The following is an 18,552-nucleotide window of genomic DNA, read 5'->3' on the forward strand; positions in this document are numbered from 1 at the left end:
TCACTATGAAGTTGGTGGTGGGAGATCAGACTTTGGGCAGCTAATCAGGGCTCTCTGTTCAATCCTCACACCAAGTTTCTCTTGGTGGTGGACAGGGGTTTCCCTAGAAACCCCCCAACACCCCAGATGGGCTGTGAGGAGAAAGGAGAGGGCAGATGCAAGGCTCAGGTAGGTGGGAAGCCCAACCAGTATTTGAGAGATGCTGTCGCCCAAAAAGACAGGAGCTGTAAATGCATATGGACCCAGCTCCTCTGGGAACCAGGACTGGCCCTGCAGAGACACCATGAGAAACAGCAGCAACAGACGTTCTAGGCTGAGAAGGCCCTGGTGGTGCGACATCCTGGAGCCCCAGGCCCACCCAGGAACAACCAGTTACTGAGAACTGTTTAGGTTCCAGAGCTTGTGAACTATTTCCAGTATTTACACTGTTATACACAGATAAAGCTTAGAGAATGTTCAAGGTTAACCCTATTAAAGACAGCACTCTTGCTTGTCTGGGTGCTAAAGTGCTCTGCGGAGGAAATGAGAAGGGGTGCATCCTGGGTGTGCTCATGAGGAGAAAACCCAACCAGTGGCTTCAGAAGCCAACGTTTCAATGGGGAGACTGAGTCCCAGAGAGGAGAAGGGACTTGCCCAGGGTCACATATCGCTGCATGGCTGTCCTTCTCTGGGCCTGCCAGCCCAGGGTGAGAAAGGGCTTGGGGAGGGCAGGCAGCCATGTCAGGGCTCTGCCTCCCCCTCATCCTCGCTGGGGCAACCCTCGGGCACCGAGGGGCCCTGGGCTGCCCGGGTCTCCAGGTACTCGGCCTTGAGCTGCTCCAGTTCATTCAGCTCGGCCTCCAGCCGCTCCCGGTGGGCCGCCCGCAGCTGGCGCAGCTGTTTCATGGGAAAGGGGTTCATGTCGTTGAAGGCGATGTGCATCAGCTTCCTGGGGAGAAAGCAGAGTCAGAGTCAGCAGGCATCCTGGGCACCCCTGTGTTCACTCCGCTCAGGCAGCCGAGGCCCTTTCCTGAGAGGAAACAGTGACTGAGAAGACAGTTTCCACCTGAAGTGATAAGTACTGAGGCAGGAGGAAACTTAGGGCTGAGGGACCTCTAACCTTGGAAGAGCAAGTTGGTCAGGGAAGGCTTCCTGGAGGAGGGGACTGTGAGCTGAGTTCTGAGGAAAAAGCACAGGTGGGCGAGACAAACACGGTGCTGGTGGGAATGCAGGGAGGCATTCTAAGCAGAAGAACCTGCAGGGCCAGAAGCCCAGAGATGGAGGCTGTCCTGGGAACTCAGATAGCTCTGTTGGGCAGGATCCTAGGGCATGGGTGTTGGGGGCTGGAGAAGGTGGGCAAGAAATGAAACTGCATGCTATCCTTGAATGCCATGTTAAGGGGACAGATTCTGAGGCAGTGGGATGTCCCTAAAGATTTCTAAGCTGTGATGGAGGGTCAGTGTTGCTAATGAACCTGCACTGGGAACAGCAGCCTCCTCTCTGCTCTGTGTCCTGGGCTCGCACATGTTGGGGGGGTGGAGGGGCGGGGGCAGGAGCGGGTCTCACCGGCTGTCACAGATGGTCTTGGTGAAGAAATGCAGGTACTGGTAGATTTCCAGGCTATCCTGTAGCCTCAGGAGTGCCTCCTCATTGTACTTGAAGATGGCCAAGGCATAGCGGAACACCACCTGGGGGGCAGAGTGGGGTTCAGGGTGGGGATAGGGAGCCAGGGCAGGGAAGCCCCAGAACCCACACCCCCAGGCAGTGTGGACAGCCCTGGACAGGCTACAGAGATGGGAGGCTTGGAAGAAACTTGGGGCAAAGCCAAGGTGGGGGTGGCTGGAAACTGCACGGGGAGCTCAGCTGGCAGTCGGGATTGGGAGCCTGACTGTCCTGGGAGCCTGGGCAAGGTGTTTCCTCTGTTGGATCTAATGAGGGTAACCCTGTCTTTACCTGGGGTGCTAGCAGGAATTGCATGGAGAGATGGATCTGAGGGTGCTTGGTGAACTGTGAGGTCCACCACCATGGGGAAATGTGGCGGAGGCCAGGGGAGGGCCTGCCAAGGGTTTCCTCGCAAGGAAAAGGGCAGAGCTGGGAGAAGCCGCCCCGTCTAGGGCTCTGTCTGAACAGGAGGAGGGGGAGGCAGCAGTGGTGTGCCTTCTGGGCAGGCTGGAGCCCCCTGTCCAGCGGAAGGGAATCCTCCCAGCTCTAGCATGGTCTTCAGAGGCAGAAGCGCCACTTCCTCTCAGGGGTGCAGAGCACTTGAGCTGATGAAGCCAGGCTCCCTAGAGAGGTCCCCCAGAGCCCCGCTGGGTGGGCTCCATCCTCCCATCAGCCAGGGGCAGAGTCAAGACTCAGAGGAGGCAGGGACTTGCTCAGGACCCTCCCGCTCACCCTCTGCAGTGCCCTACCTTGATGCCCTCGTAGAGGAAGGCGTCCCAGACCTGGAGGAGGATGTTGCTGATGAGACTGTCTGCAAAGACCACAAGGAACCAGTTGAAGGTGATGAAGGACAGGTCCACGTGGCGCTGCCCCAGGTGGGCCATCAGCCTGGGCAGCTTCTCCAAGAGGAGGTCCTGTAGCACCCGCTGGTCCACCTGCAGCCAAGAGAGGACCTGTTGGCTGCCACCATGCAGGAGGGGCTGCCTGCTTCCCATCTACCCGTCATACCCAGCCCTGGGGCTGCTCCCAGTGGGTCCTGCCCTGTCTTGGGGCACAGAGTGTCCGGAGGGGCTGGTGCCCAGCCTGACAGGGAGACACGTCACTCCATAGGTGAACAGCCTTCCAGGTTGGAGCTCTGATGCAGAGGTCTCTGTAGATCAGAAGTTCTTAGCCCATGGAGTTTGGGCCCCTTTATCCTGAATGCCAAGCCAAGCAGGAGCTGAGGCTTGGATCGGTTGACACCACAACCACGACTTTGCACCTATTTTGGGTCTGATGCACCAGATGCTCAGGGCAAGGTCGTGGGGCCCGGAGGTGCTGCTGCTGAGCGTGGTCACTGTCATGCCTCTGTCCTTGTTTCACTGGACCTGGTTGATCACTCCCAGCACTGGCTCCTTCCCTGCCCTAGGATATGGTTGTTCTGTGGATGCTCCTATCTCAGTGATGAGCTCATTTTAGGGTCCTCTTGCTCTTTCTTTCTTGGACCTGTTGGTTTCTCAGCCTTCTCCCCGTTTAAGTCTTCTTCCAGACTTAGCTCTCGGCTGTGGTGAACACCCTCTTCCTTCCTTCCTCACCCTGAACTCCAGGTCCACTGTGGAGCTCAAAGCCTAGGGTAACTCACTAAATCTAAGATGCCACTGAACCCGCTGAAGGATGCATGGATGGACTGTTGATGTCTGAGATTTACTTCAAGGTCATCAAAGTAGGGGGAATGGTGTGAGTATAGGTGGGAATAGCCTCCCTGTGTTGATAATTATTGAAACTAGGTAATGAATACGTGGAGGTTCATTACACTTTCTGTTTTTGTACATTTGAAATTTTCTGTATTTGAGAAAATACATGACCAGAGATGGTGTGGCCATCCTGTGATCAGGACAGCCAGAAAGAGCCTTTAGCTTTCTCATTATCTGTGAAAAATAATCCTCCATTTAAGCCACTCAACGGCACCCCACTCCAGTACTCTTGCCTGGAAAATCCCATGGACGGAGGAGCCTGGTAGGCTGCAGTCCACAGGGTTGCTAAGAGTCGGACACGACTGAGCGACTTCACTTTCACTTTTCACTTTCATGCATTGGAGAAGGAAATGGCAACCCACTCCAGTGTTCTTGCCTGGAGAATCCCAGGGACAGGGGAGCCTGGTGGGCTGCCGTCTATGGGGTCGCACAGAGTTGGACACGACTGAAGTGACTTAGCAGCAGCAGGAGAGATTAGCTTAAGTTGGAGGAGTAGAAGGAAGTGAATTCACCCCTTGTTATGAAAACAACAAAATCACAACTAACTGCTGAACAGCCATCATCAAAAAAATCCCTGGAGCCTACCAAAAAAGGCACTATTAAGTTGGGCCTCCCTGCCACACAGCAAAACACAATCCTCACCTGATTCACCACCTATTTCCTGATGACTCCTAAGTCTTTATCTTCATCCCTGATCTCTCTCCTCACCTCTCCACCCAGAAAGAGAAAACGGTGTCGGGTGCTTGAAGTAGGAAAGGGGAACAGGATGGGGGGTGGGGGCGGTGCAGGTAATGGCTTGGCAGGTTTTGACGGGGAGTGAGAAGGCTCCCTCTGAGTAGCATCTGTCTCTTCATCAAGCAGAGGCACCGATGCAGCAAGAACAGGACAAGGGGTGAGGAGGGAGAGGCTGGAGGGAGGAGGTGTGAGACGGTCTCGCATTTGCACCTCTCAACAATCCCAGGAAGCAGTGCTACGCCCATTCAGAAGTAGGCAGGCCTGAGGTTCGGAGAGGTGATGCCACCTGCCAAGGGCACAAGGCTGTTTTCCGAGGGGCCGGTTCTGACCCTAGCTCTGCCTGACCCCAGGGCTGGCCTGTGCTCAGAGGGCAGTGCAGGGGCTGTGAAAGGAGAGGCAGCTGGTTCTTAGTAGGCGATTATGGGAGCCTGTGAAGCACCCCAGTCATCCCGCCCTCCCAAGTCCCAGCTTCCTTGTTACCTGACCTCTCTTTTGAAACTCTCAGCTGGCAAACACCAAGTGGCACTAGATTTCCTCCTCCTCCCTTCCCTAGGATATCTGCTGTCTCTCATAACACAAGGTCCTCACTGGAGTAACAACAACCTATGGTGTGGGCAGGGCCTTGACAATTCTCAAGGCCATCAGCTCACTGGAATATCACAGCAGTCCCAGAGCAGGGTTTATTGGCCCACTGTACAGAGGGAGAAATGGAGATTCAGAAATTCATTGGCTCTTAGGAACAATTCAGTGGTACCAACCTGCGTGGCCCCCAATCCTCTCCCTGACCGGCTCACCTGGGATGCCAAGAGCGTCTTGCTGTAGTAGTCAGCGGGCATGATGGTCTCCACAATGGCCACCAGACACCAGAAGGCACTCTCCTCCTCATCCAGGACCAGCAGAGCGATGGCCGCCAGTCTGGAGTGGGAGGAAAGGAGGCCTGGAGTGACCCGTGGCAGTCACAACCGAGCAGGCCGGGGCAGGTGTGGCTCCCTGGGGCGTGTCCTCCCCACCACACTCCCTGACCAGGCTGGTGTTCCTGGGAACTGGGGCGAGATGAACATGCTTTTGAAGAGGACTACCTAGGAGATTTATGGAGCAATGGGGATCATCTTAGAGCAGGGCCTCTGGAGTCCTGTTGCCTGGGTATGAATGCCGGTCCTGTAGCTTCCTTGCTGGGTGACTGTGAGCAAGGCCCTTAACCTCTCTGAGCCTCAGCCTCACAATAATCCCAGGACTGTTTCAAGGACGAACGGAGTAAATACACACTAACTGCCTAGCACAGTGCCTAATGGGCTTCCCAAGTGGCGCTAGTGGTAAAGAACCCACCTGCCAACGTGGCAGACATGAGACGTGGGTTCGATCCTTGGGTTGGGAATATCCCCTGGAGGAGGGCATGGCAACCCACCCCAGTATTCTTGCCTGGAGAATTCTATGGACGGAGGAGCCTGGTGGGCTGTAGTCCATGGGGTTGCGAAGAGTCTGACGCGACTGAAGTGACTTAGCGTGCGTGCACAGTGCCTAACATGCAGTGAGATCTCTTTATAAAGTTTAGCTGCCCTCATCTTAATATTCACAGGCTTTGAGACCTTGGCAAGCGTGTTCGTCTCTCTCTGCCCCACTCTTATTACCTGTCAACTGGGGTTAACAATATCCCCCTCCCAGCCCTGAGACACGAAGGCGACAGACACACAGCATCTTGGTCACTGTCTGGCACCCACCAGGCGCTCAGTACTCAGAGTTCCTTTCCTCCTTTGTTTCCCCTCTTCCCCAGTTATCACGACGCTCTAGAGATCATGGATAAAAAAGAAGAAAACCCCACAGTGCTGAGCAGGGATGTCTGCCTGGAAGAAGCACGATTTTCTCTCCTTCCCTGGCAGATTTCATCCAGGGTGCATCCTTTTTTTTTTTTTTTTTGGCTTTTTGGCCATGCCAAACAGCATTCAGGATCTTAGTTCCTGACCAAGGATCGAGCCTGTGTCCCCTGCAGTGGAAGCACAGAGTCTTAACCACTGGATCGCCAGGGAAGTCCCCAGGGTGAATCTGAGAATACATCACCCAGGAATGTTCGTGGCATTATTCATAATAGCCAAAAGGTAGAGACAATCCAAATGCCCATCAGCTGGTTAGTGGATACTCAAAGTATGGCACATCCGTGCAGTGGAACATAGCTCAGTAAAAAAAGAACAAAACATATGCTACGGCAAGGAGGAACCTCAAGAACATGCTAAGGGGAAGAAGCTCAATGCAAATGACCACACATCATATGACTGGCATATGAAATGTCCACAACAAGAGCACTCACAGAAACAGAAGGAAGATTTGTCGTCCAGGGCTGCAAGTGGGAATGGAGAGTGACTATGAATTGGTACAAGATGTCTTTTAGGGGTGATGGAAATGCTCTAAAGTTGAATTGTGGTGGTAGCCACACAACTCCGTGAATTTACTCCAGATCATTGAGTTGTACACTTAAAACTGGTTGGAAAAAATGGTTAGTGATGAGAGGCTGCTGGCATTCACTAGGGGCCTATCAACCTCTTGGGGCTACAGCCAGACTCCAGCTGAATACATTCAGGCCTGAGAAGGTCTGCAAAGGAGGGTGATGTGGGAAAGAAAAAACTGTTAATACTTTAAATAACTCTACTTATATATTAGAGAGAAATGAATTTTAAAATTTTGCTGTGAATTAGTATTAAATCATTACTATGATATCTGTCTTGCTCTAAACAGGCTGGATTTGTTGCATAAAAGCAGGTTCTGTCCTCTTGAGACACCACACATGCAGTTCTAATGGCTGCCACTGGATAGCAGCACTCAGACAAGTGAAAGGGGCTGGGTTTGAAGGGCCTTTGAAAGAATACAGTGCACTCTCCACATTTCAACAGGCTCTATTACAAATGTGTGTGAGTGTGCGTGTGTGTGTGTGTGCATGTGTGTGTGTGTGTACATGCGCACTCAGTCATGCCCAACTCTTTGGGATCCCCTGGACTGTACAAATAACCTTCTATTTAAAGCAATAGTATGAATATCTGCCTAAATGCCAACAAATACAGCATTCAAAGAAAGAAGTAAAGAAATACCTCAGCTGTTCCTCTATAGCCCTCAGCAGCCTCTGTGCAGTCTCTTTCCACTCCGGGAGAAGCTTCTTTCCTTCTACAAGCCTTCCACAAGGCTTACCTCTAGACATTGTCTGGCTATGGGAATTTCCCCCTGCTCCTTCAGCATAGATTAGACTCCAAAACTCATATGTGGCTAACCCCATTCTTGCTCTCAAAAAAGTTATATCTGATCAGGAAAAAAAGTTTCTGAGTGCTCTCAGCACACTCTCCACTATAGCTCCCCTTGTGAGCTTGTGAGTGTGTGGGCACACGGTAGGAAGGACCAGGTCTGGGGCCTGGAGACCAGGGTTAGCAGATGGCTTAGCCCCTATGCATAGTGAGGCCCAGGTCAGGTTCCTTAGCTTCTCAGACACTCTGTTGTGTCAGCTGGGCAATGTGGGCACCAATGCCCACCTCTCATGGCTTTCCTGAGGATTAGATGACATCAGGTATGTACCTGGCATCCAGGAAGCTCTCCTTAAGTCTTAGCTCCTACCTGACCTTTGTGTGAAATGTACAAATCATTCATACTAATCTCATAGCTTTCGGTTCCCTTCAGATCTCATCTTAAAGAGGATTAAAAAGTTTTGTCCTTTCTGAATTTTAACATGTCCAAACAGATAAGTGTGCATGTTTCTGCTCAGCTGCTGAATGAATAAATGTATAAATTTCTATGGACATCCCTTATAGAAGATGTTTAGAGTAGTGTGAAATCTGAACAAATATCCAAAGAGGCATAGACTGAGAGGCATTGCTGTTCAGGTTTAACTCTGAATTCCCAGAAACTGTACATGTACAGGGCTTCCCTGATGGCTCAGTGGTAAAGAATTCGCCTGCGAATGCAGGAAATGCAGGTTCGATTCCTGGGTCGAGAAGATCCCATGGAAAAGGAAGTGGCAACCCATTCCAGTTTTCTTGCCTGGGAAATCCCATGGACAGAGGAGCCTGGTGGGCTACAGTCCATTGGGTCGCAAAGAGTGGGACGTGACTTAGCAACTAAACAACAAATGCTCAGCTTCACCCAATTTGAGCTGGGAAGAAGGTATTAAAAACAGCTACGTTTAGGAACCATTCCAATTTGAATAGGGACACTCTGAATATTTATTCTGTGTTAAGTAAACGCCATATACTTCCTATTCTGAAAAAAAGAGCTTATATATGAATGGCTTATGTAAATTTTGTCTGAGTATATATGTGTTTAAATTAAGTTGAACCAAAACTTGCTTTGGGAAATATTTGCGATTAGGCCACCTCTATGGGGGCAGCCTTGAGAGCTCCCCATAGTACTGGAAAGGCACCTCTCTATCTCTTTGGAGCCTCCCAAGAAGTCAGAGAAGTCAAACAGATGGAGACAAGCAGTCGAAAGGACATGTTGAAGACAGAGTTGGGCCGAGTCCCAGCCCTACCAAGTCACCCCATCCCAGCCCCGCCCTACCATCCCTCGTCTCCTGCTGTTGAACCAGAAGTAAAAATTAATCCAGGCTGGGCCAGACTCCTTCCTTTGGGAATTTAGGCCTGCAACATGAGGGTGTTGACAAGTGGGTTGCTGAAAGCCTTGACTCAGGGGCTAAGGTCTCTATTCTGACAGTCTGGATGGGCTGGAAATATTCACAGAATGACAGTGGGGCTGGTCAGCTGAGAGAGAAGGAAGCAGCCATGTATTATGAGAGGTCAGAGACCTCCATGGAGGGCTGTACAGACTCAGAGGACAGCGTCTCCTTGGATGCGGCACGAATGGCACCCCCTGGGGTCGTGCTGTGGCCCCACTAGAGGCAGCAGTGGCCTCGGCTTGCAACGGCCATCTGCCCCCAGCCCTACTTCCTTCCCGACTTTCTGGAGCTTCTTCTGTCACAGTTACAAATTCTATCTTCCTAGGGCTCCTCAGAGTGGATTTTGTTTAAAGCAATGACCCCTGCCTCAGGCAGCTGTGCAGTACTACGTGAGCCAGCAGTCGGCTACACGACCCCAGTGGCCCCCTCGTGTGCTCTCTGTGGGAGCGGCACCACCCTGAGGACATGTCACAGGGGAGGGGACGGGACGAGGAGCCTCGGGCTCTGGCCCAACTCTGTCTTCAATGTGTTCTTTCGCCTGCTTGTGCCCATCTGGTTGACCTCCCTGGCTTCTTGGGTGGCTCCAAAGGGACAGAGAGGTGCCCTGGAAGGTCGAGGCTGTGTAGCTTACCTGTTTAGGCCCTGGCAGTAGCCAATGGTGGGGTTCTGCCAGGAGAAGGCCAGCAGCACCCGGCGGAGCTTGTCAGGGAAGCTGGAGGTGGGACAGGTGAAGTGCTTGTTGTTGGGGAAGGTCCGGTTCAGGTCCAGCTCGATCTGGCGGGCAGCAGGGTGCTTGCAGGCCTGGCCCTGGCTCAGCAGTGCCTGGTAGCAGCCAGGGGCCTGCAGGTGCTGGACGCGGAGGCGGATCAGCCACCTCCAAACACGCGGCCGGTGCTCGTGGGGCACGCCTGCCCGCAGCAGCTGCTTCAGTTCTGCTGAGGGGGCCAGCTCGCCCAGGGTGGCCCAACGCTCCCGCAGTGGCCGCTCCACAGCCTCGTGGGCCAGCAGGTGCTGGGAGTGCACTTCCAGTGCCTGGATCTTGGCCAGCAGCCTCAGGTCCTCCACCTCATAGTTGGGCACCGTCAGGAAGCCGTACTCGTCGTACTCACTGCCAGCAAAAGTCCGTGTCAGCAACACTCTGCAAGGCCCTTCCCCAGATAAGGGGCAGTGAGGAGAGGGTGGGGCCTGGGCAGGGAGCCTGTGGGGCTTTATTGTAAGTTGGCCATGTGACTCCGGGCAGGTCACTTCAGTGCTCTGGACCTCAGTTTACTCTGTACAGTGGGTACAGGGGCTCCTGCACTGCCTCATGAAGACCCAGTGAGATCCTCAGATGTAAACTGCTGGGGGCAAGACTAGACAGCAAGTGCTAAAAGAGATATGCTCATTCATTCTGTGCAAATATAAAGGACCCTCGGGACTTCCCTGGTGGTCCAGTGATTAAGAACTTGCCTTGTAATGCAGGGCACGTGGGTTCAATCCCTGCTTGGGAAACTAAGATCCCACAGGCTGTGGAACAACTAAGCCTATGCGCTGTGGCTAATGAAGCCTGTGTGCTCTGGGGCATGTGCGCTACAACGAGTCTGGAGACACAATGCAAGATCCTGCATAATGCAACAAAGATCCTGCATGCTGCAACCAAGACCTGATGCAGCCAAACAAATAAGTATTAAAAAAAAAAAGAACCCTCTTATTACTCCATGAAGCCTTAGGTCCGAGGAGGCCTGTACTACCATTGGACAGCCACACTTCCACAGCCAGGAAGCCCAAGGCCAGATGGGGAGCAGGCAGCGCCACTGCAGGACCGAGCAGTGGAGACCCATTCCACGCAGCCTTTCACCAGTCAGCACTCATTTGCCCCTACTATGTGCTCTGCCTGTGCTATCTCATTTAATCCTCACGATCCTGCGAAGCTGGTGATCTTAGCCTATGTCTTAGGGAGGCTGAGTAGGAGGCTCAGAAAGGTAAAGTGACTTGTCCAAGGTTACACAGTGAGAAAGCCAAGTCCGCCTCCAAAGCTTGGGTGCCAGCCACTGGACCACCCAGCCTCTAGGGACCTTTGACCCCAGCCACAACCCATTCTGTTTAACTGTCCGGGTCCACTGTCCTCAGCAAAGGCTTGGCTCAGAGGAGGCAGGTGGCTTGTGTCCCCTCCTCCCCTCTCTGACAAACACCTCTGGAGACAGTCTGGGGTAGCGGGAAAAAAACAGAATTCGGGAAGCAGGCCCATGTTAGCTACACTAATGTGCTGTGTGGTCTTGAGCAGGGGCCTGCCACGCCTCTCGGCTGTAAAATGGGGTTCATCCCAACCACATGCTCATCCATCTGAAGGTACAAGGAGGTAAGGGATGGGCAGTGCTCACACCCGGTCAGCAGCACTGGCAGCAGGGTGGCTGGCGGCACCCGGGGCCTGCAGACCCAGCCCTGCTCTGGGCTCACCTGACGGTGCTGGGGCTGAGCACGATGCTGTCGGCCGAGGCCTCGCTGGCTTCCCACTGCAGTGCCTCCTGGATGAGCTGCCTCAGGAGCTCTGAGCACTCGCCGGCCTCCACCCCCAAGGCCTCCTGCAGCCTCCGCAGCCCTGCCAGGTACTTGCTCTCCACCCGACAGTTCTGGGCTTGGAGGTAGGCGCACTGTGGGAGGGAGAGGTGGGGGATGGTCAGGCCACCTGGTTGGGCTTGGGCCAGAGGCCTGAACAGCTTTAGGCAGTCCAGCCCTTCTTCCAGCTCTCATCTCCCATCCCCCCCGACCCCAGCCATTCATAGGAAGAAAAGGAGAGGAGCCCCGAACCCAAGAGTTTACAGTAAGCAGAAAGGGCTCCAGGCAAGAGAACCAGGCCCAGGGCTGGAGCTAGATTCAGAAACAAGAGGGGAGAGGTGGGCAGGGGCAGCACAGGCTCTTGCATGGCCTGCAGTCCCATGCTAGTTCAGCAACTACAGGCTGGGTGACCTACAGCAAAATTACTTAACCTCTCTGTGCTTTAATGTCTTCATCCGAACACTGGGGATAATAGAGTCTGCCTCAGAATTCTTGTGTGACTCAGATGAGCCAAGGTATCTAAAGCCCTTGCAAGGCACTTGGCCCAGAGCAAGCTCCCTGTAGGGGGTATACCCAAGCAGTGCCCAGGGGATGGACGTGGAGCTCTGGACACTGCCCTTGTGCCTTCTAATGTCACCTGGGGGGCTTTTTCTGCTCCTCCAGCACACCACCTCTCTCCCACCTCGTGGGGCACACACTGCACATTCCCCATCTGCCTGCCCCCATATCTTCCTGTTTCTTTGTATGCCTCATGATATTTTGTTGAAAATGGAACATTTGAACCTAATAAGGTGGGGTGGAATTAATTAAAGAAAGCTCAGCGAAGAAGAGAGTCCGGTCAGGCCTGTATGGGGACCTCTCAGGTCCTGTCACCCGCAGCACTAATTGCTCCAAGCAGGAAGAAGTGTACACCTACATCTCTGATGGGACGGTGCCTCCACTTCAGTCTCCAGCAGGAAAAGCAAAGACTTCAGTAGTCCAACCAATGAGAAGCCTCCATACCTTTAGTGGACTTTCTGGTTATCACAGTCCCTCCTAACCCTTCCCTTTTCCCTATAAAAAGCAAGTTTCCCTTCCCTGTTCCTTGAATTTGCCTGTGGTTCACCACGGTTCATGGATCCCAAGTTGCAATTCCTCTGGTTAGTCCTGAATAAATTTGCTTTTGCCTGTAAAATAGCTACTATGTTATTAAAACTGACAGTGGTAACTCTGGGAATCAGATTCTCCCTTACTCTAGGGTTTGCTGTTTTTGTTTTGATTGTTTATACCTCAAGGATAAACAGTAAGGTATAAACTTGAGTTCTTAGGTCTTTTCTGCGCCTTTCCCTGGGCACGTGTGGTCACTTTCTAATTTCCCCCACATGTGCAGTTGTTTTGGAATACATAGTTAATACCTGGCTCCCAAAAAGGGGGGAAAGAAGTATGAAGTTGGCAGGGGGTTGGGGGGAAGGGTGCTGGCCCTTTAAATCCCTGGGCAGTTACTTTAGAGGGGGGCCAGGGCTTGCTACAAAGTGGGGAGGTAGGACAACAGTGGCTGCCTGCCTCTTCCTCTTACCCCTGTGATCAGAAGCAGCAGTCAGCAGAGCACAGATCTCTGACATGCGGATGAAGTTCACGAAGGGCACAGTCCGGAGGGTGAGCAGTTGGGTCAAGAGGAGAGAGTGAGACAGTGGTGAGGGGGTGAGTGGACTGGAAGGGTGGCTGGAGACTGAGATGGCCAGACCTGGGCTCTGCCCTCACCTTCATCAGGAGGGCCTTCTCCTTCTCAGCCACCTTCCTCCAGATCTTTGTGACCTGGTGGATCTCAGAGTTGAGAAAGCGGTTCTGGGTCCGGTATGCTTCCATGTCATCCTGAAGAAGAGAGCAAAGCATTTAATGGGCTGCACCAGAACCATCTCCCTGGTCCTCACTCTCAGATGTGCTGCCAACACTTCCTTCAGAAATTTCCAATAATTCCCAATATTGGCAAATAGAAAAGGAACTCTGAAAGAAAAAACCAATATTGATAGTCCCCTTCTCTAATCTTGATACCAGTGTGATATGATAGAGAGAGCATTAAGCCTAGAGTTCAAATCCCGGCTCTGATTTCCTGGACGGGAGGCCCACTGAGTCACTCTGACTCTGTTTCCTCTTCTGCAAAAGGGGCAAGTTTCACCAAACTCACCTGGCAGCTGAGACTAAGTGAGCTAATGTGTACACTGCTACAAGGAGCAAAACAGAACCATTCCAGTAGTGTTTGTTTTTTAAATGAACATATTTTGTCACATATTGGTGATCATTTTGAGCAATTCTGGGTGAGAATTTTCTACTTAGTGTCACTTTGTAAATATTTTTCTGTGTTTCCACAGAAGCTTCCTAAAGATGATTTTTGACGTCCGATGACTATTCTAGGAAGTGAATTTACCATAACTTAGATATAATCCTTCTCCTGTTGCTGTTTTTTCATTTGAGCCTTAGATGTTTTTGGTTTGCCTCTCTTATGAATAAATCTGTGAGGCCTATCTCTAAGCCTAGAGTTCTCCTTTTTGCAAGCTGTCCAGTGGAGGGAGCATGAACCCTCCCGCCTGGGGCAAGGAGAAGCTGACCACCCACTGAGGAGGGTTAAGCAGGAGCCTGAAAGAGTGACCACAGCCACCACCGCCACGGCTCCATCTTTATTCTGCTTGGAAGGACTCTGCAGAAGCAGTGGACAACACACGCTCACATTGATTCCAGGGCATTTACTAGCTGAAACTCAATCCCTTTCTCTTGCATTCAAAAAATTGTAATGGGCTGGCTGTAGGTGAGTGGGAGAGACTGCTGCAGGTGTGACTAGATAGGACTGATAGGGGCAGAGTGAAGGGACATAGTAGGTGATTAAATAATTTGTAACTCAGGGAACTCACACTGGGGCTCTGTAACAACCTAGAGGGGTGGGAAAGGGTGGGAGGTGCGAGGGAGCTTTAACAGGGAGGGGACATATGTTCACCTATGGCTGATTCGTACTGATGTATGGCAGAAATCAAACCAATATTGTAAAACAATCATCCTTCAATTAAAAATAAACAAATTAAAAAATAGCAAATCCCACTAGGGGATTATAAATAGAAAAATCATAGCAGACCCTTGTAAGTTAATGATTACTTGAAAAAGAAGGTTTGCTTAACCACAAAACCAAGCAGGCTTGCTTAGCAACCAATCCATGCAATAGAAGCACTAGACATGCCCCAGGTAATAAAACAACGGTGGCCTGAGACCACATCCTGCCCAGTGAGCTGAGTAAGCGAGGACACATTCTCTGCTCACATAAAAAACAATAATTTGTGGACCTAGCTTGACCATGGAAGGACAAGAAAACTCCCCTGCTCAACCTGGAAAAGCTGATGATGGAAGCAGGATGTCTACTAAAGAAAGACAAAGAAGGTCTTCTCCCTGTCCCTACTTTTCTTTTGATTATAAAACTGTAGCTCAGTAAGCTCTCGAGCACAGCACTCTCTCACCTGGCCTCTTGTAAACCTCACAAGTGTCCTATTTCAATAGATCACTCCTTATCTATCGCTCTGAGTCTCATTGAATTCTTTCTGTGCTGAGACATAAAAGACTACGGTACTGGAGCTCCTCGGAACCCCCTGAAATGCCACCCATCTCCTTCAGGCCCTGATTAACAACAGCACACCTTGCCTGTGGCACTTCAACAACGGGGATGGGTCACTTGCGCACGGCTGACAGGCCATCCTGACCCTCTCCATTAGATCCCTCCCAGCCCAGAAGCTCCAGTTCACGTCCAGGGGCTCTCCAAGGCTTGGGACGTGTTGCACAGGGTGCCCTGCTTGCAGCCCAGACAAGGAGGGCAGGGACGAGTGCCCCGTGAGCAGCTGTGGGCCTGGTGGCGTCCGGGGGTGGCGTCCGGGCAGTGCCTTCCCACTCACTGCCCTACCCTGAGTGTTCTTCTTGGCTCAGAACTGTAGGAAGGAAAAAGAGAGACCTCAGAGAAGAGAAAAGCCACGTGACTGTCACCAGGGAAGCAAATGAGGAAAACACAACTGGAGAGAGGGGACAGGGAAGAAGCGTCTGCCCACCTGCTCTCACAGGGACCAGGGAGCCGGGGACCGGCCCTGGTGCTAGTGGGGCGGGAGCAGATGGGACACGGGGAGAGCCAGGGTCTGGCGGTGGCCCTGCCACTTCTGCTGTGTGACCCTGGATCAGTACTTCCTCCTCTCCAGGACGTGGCTGGCCCTGCCAGCCAAGCTCTGTATTCAAGTGATCAGTGATTCTGTTCTCACACTGACAGTTTGGACAGGGGGGGATTTCCTCAAAGCTGAGCGTCCTCAACCACAAGGGCAAGCAGGAGATGTGAACACGTTCTGTCCCCGAACCTACAGACAGCGGAGTTTTGATGGATCTTCTATTTTCTCCTGGATCAGAGACCCAGAGGCTAAAATTAAGGGAGTCTAGTACGTACAACTCTTTCTAGCACAGAACACCTCCACGGTGTCAGCTGAAGGACTGATGGCTTTCTAACAACCTTCGGGGAGCAGCCATCAATGTCAGCATGGGTGATGTGAATTGTACCCAGAGTCTCTTCATCTCTGAGCTCACTGACAAATTCCTGGACATGCACATTCAGGGGCACATTCAGTCTCCTAGGTGAGTCCATGCTTGCACAAGTCCATTTCTCTCACCCCCATGCTGCTTCTCTGGGTTTTCAACAGTGGGTTCCAGCAGAATGGGCACAGAAAGGAGAAAGACACTTAGCAGGCAGAGCAGAGTAGGAAAGCAATCTGATGGAAGTGATTTTCACCACTTTGTGAGGGATTCAGGGCTTCCCTTATGGCTCAGCTGGTAAAGAATCCACCTGCAATTCGGGAGACCTGGGTTTGATGCCTGGGTTGGGAAGACCCCTGGAGAAGGGAAAGGTTACCCACTCCAATATTCTGGCCTAGAGAATTCCATGGACTGTATAGTCCATGGGGTCAAAAAGAGTTGGACACGACTGAGCAACTTTCACTTCAGAGCTTTCTAACAACCTAGCTACATCTGCATTTGAAAGATTTTGTTTTCCTTTTGAACTCAAAAGCATTTCTGATTTTAGACCAAATAAGGGAAAAGGTTCAGAGACTAGTTATGTGCTTTTTCCTTCTGAAAAAGAAAGGGAAAGAAATTTGGGTTTTGTGTCATTTTTTATCCTTCTAACAACTGTAGGACTGGCTAGGCCGTGTCATATAAAGGTGAGATAACTTGCCCAAGGTCACATAGCTAGCAAGAAGCAGTCTGCCTGACTTCAGAGTTTGGGGAGTGGCTACTGCACCACACTGCCCACTGGTTTCTCAAAAGCTCCTGAATTTCTTTATTTCTTTTTTCTTTTCCCCTTCCTACCCCTGCCACCCACCCCCTCACCCCGATCCCCACCAATAGCAGTTCTTTGATATAGCGGTTTGGGATTCCCATGGTAACCTGAAGTATATTTATGTGGCTGTGAGTGCCAGGGTTGGGGCAGGGCTGACTGGGGCTATATGGCTGCCTATAGGGACGGTGGGGGCTGAAAGCACCTGTCCCCAGCTCCTGTCACCACCATCCAGGGAGGAGGTTGCAGCCTGTGGCAGGCATCACACCTATAATAAAGTCCTCACTTCCTGAGTGGTAACTGGTCCCTGGGAGATGGGTGAGAGCCACGGCCTGCACGAGGGTGAGAAAGGGATGACAGTGGCGGCTAGAAGCACTGGGAAGGCAGCAAAGCAGACAGAATGGTCGGAGAAGGGAGCTGGAACCCGGGTCCAGTCCCCTCACTTTCTCCACACATAGCCCTGGGCAAGTAACTTCACCTTTCACAGCCCTGGCATCCTCATCTGTATGTGGGGAGCACGTAAGTGGCTGCCTTCCAGGGCTGGTGCGAGGATTAAATGAAGTGATATAGAAAGAGCACTTAGGATGGTGGACGCCTCACCATAAACAATCTGTATGTAGGGGTACCGATTATCATCATCATCATGACCAAGTCACAGCAGCACAGGCCACCACTTGTGTGCAGGACTGCTGAAGAGGGCCACTGGACACCTCGGTGGCTTCCAACGACACCAATGTGGCACTGAAGGAAGCTGACTAGGCCGGCCCCAGAGTGCTTAGGAGTTCCGACTCCATCTTGGGCTTTTCCGTCTCTGCTCTGATAATTTAGAGATACATTCACTTTTCAGTTTAGGGTATCATGAAAACGTCAAGCTGCATTGGGTCCTCTCGTTAAAAAAGTGAGGGAGGGTACAGCAACACTTCCACCAACATCTGTTTCAAATACAAATTCTCCAGTATTAAGGATCATCCCAGTTCTACCTAGAAAACCCCTGGGGTCAAGATCGGTGTCCGCCTCAAGGGCCCAGGGCCCCTACCTACCTTTAGGTGCTCCATCTTCTCCTGTTGGCTCAGGAAGTCCCTGTCGGCCTCCTCTGGGGCCTTCATGAAGTCCTGGGTGACCTTCTCGGAGAGCTTGCAGATGACCTCCTGCTTGGCCTGATTCTTGTCCAGGAGCAGCTGCACGTGCTGCTGCAGTTCCCGTATCTCCTGCTCCTGCAGGCTTGCTGTCTGCGCCAGGCTCTCCCGCTCCCGCTCCAGGGCCTCCACCCGCCGGCCCAACTCCGCAATCTGCCGCACTTTGTGACGCACCAGCTCCAGCCGGTCCTTGTCCTGGGCCGCTGCCAGGTATGCACTGGACACCCTCTTCTCCTGCTGGGCTGCCTCCAGTGCCTTGTGCAGGATCTTCACCAGCTCCTGTGCAGGAAAGGAGAAGCGCCCAGTGAACTCGGGGAAGGCCTGTGAGGTGCCAGAGGCAAGGCGTACGCCGTCATCAGTTCTCCTAAAAGCCCTGGGAGGTGATGGACATCATCTCCTGCATGCATGCCAAGTCACTTCAGTTGTGCCCAACTCTGTGCGACCCTCTGGACTGCAGCCTGCCAGGCTCCTCAGTCCATGGGATTCTCTAGGCAGGAGTACTGGAGTGGACTGCCATGCCCTCCTCCAGGGGATCATCCCGACACAGGGATCAAACCCGTGTCTTTTATATTTCCTGCACTGGCAGGCAGGTTCTTTACCCCTAGAACAACCTGAGAAGACCATCATCTCCTGGGATATTTCACTCTAGCACCCACATCCTCTCTTTCTGTTTAAAAGAGCTTTAGGGACTTCCCTGCTGGTGCAGTGGCTAAGACTCTGAGCTCCCAATGGAGGTTTGATCCCTGGTCAGGGAACTAGATCCTGCGAGCTGCAGCTAAAGATCCAGCAAGCCAAGTGAAAAAA

The 18,552-nt window shown here is 52.2% G+C and overlaps 1 protein-coding gene across 1 annotated transcript in view; it reads right to left on the reverse strand.

Annotated features, from left to right (window-relative positions):
• Positions 1-517: 517 nt before the first annotated feature.
• TBC1D2 (TBC1 domain family member 2) overlaps positions 518-18,552 on the reverse strand; it is a 42,735-nt gene continuing 24,700 nt past the window's right edge. Inside the window, exons 6-13 of the mRNA XM_052644769.1 lie at positions 17,653-18,027; positions 13,030-13,140; positions 11,191-11,384; positions 9,386-9,862; positions 4,904-5,024; positions 2,391-2,576; positions 1,546-1,667; positions 518-928 (exon numbers count right to left, since the gene is read on the reverse strand). Of these exons, the coding sequence (XP_052500729.1) occupies positions 721-928; positions 1,546-1,667; positions 2,391-2,576; positions 4,904-5,024; positions 9,386-9,862; positions 11,191-11,384; positions 13,030-13,140; positions 17,653-18,027 (1,794 nt within the window). The 3' untranslated portion in view covers positions 518-720. The remainder of the gene's footprint in view (positions 929-1,545; positions 1,668-2,390; positions 2,577-4,903; positions 5,025-9,385; positions 9,863-11,190; positions 11,385-13,029; positions 13,141-17,652; positions 18,028-18,552) is intronic.

Source organism: Budorcas taxicolor, chromosome 8 (genome assembly GCF_023091745.1).
Source record: "Budorcas taxicolor isolate Tak-1 chromosome 8, Takin1.1, whole genome shotgun sequence".
NCBI lineage: Eukaryota > Metazoa > Chordata > Mammalia > Artiodactyla > Bovidae > Budorcas > Budorcas taxicolor.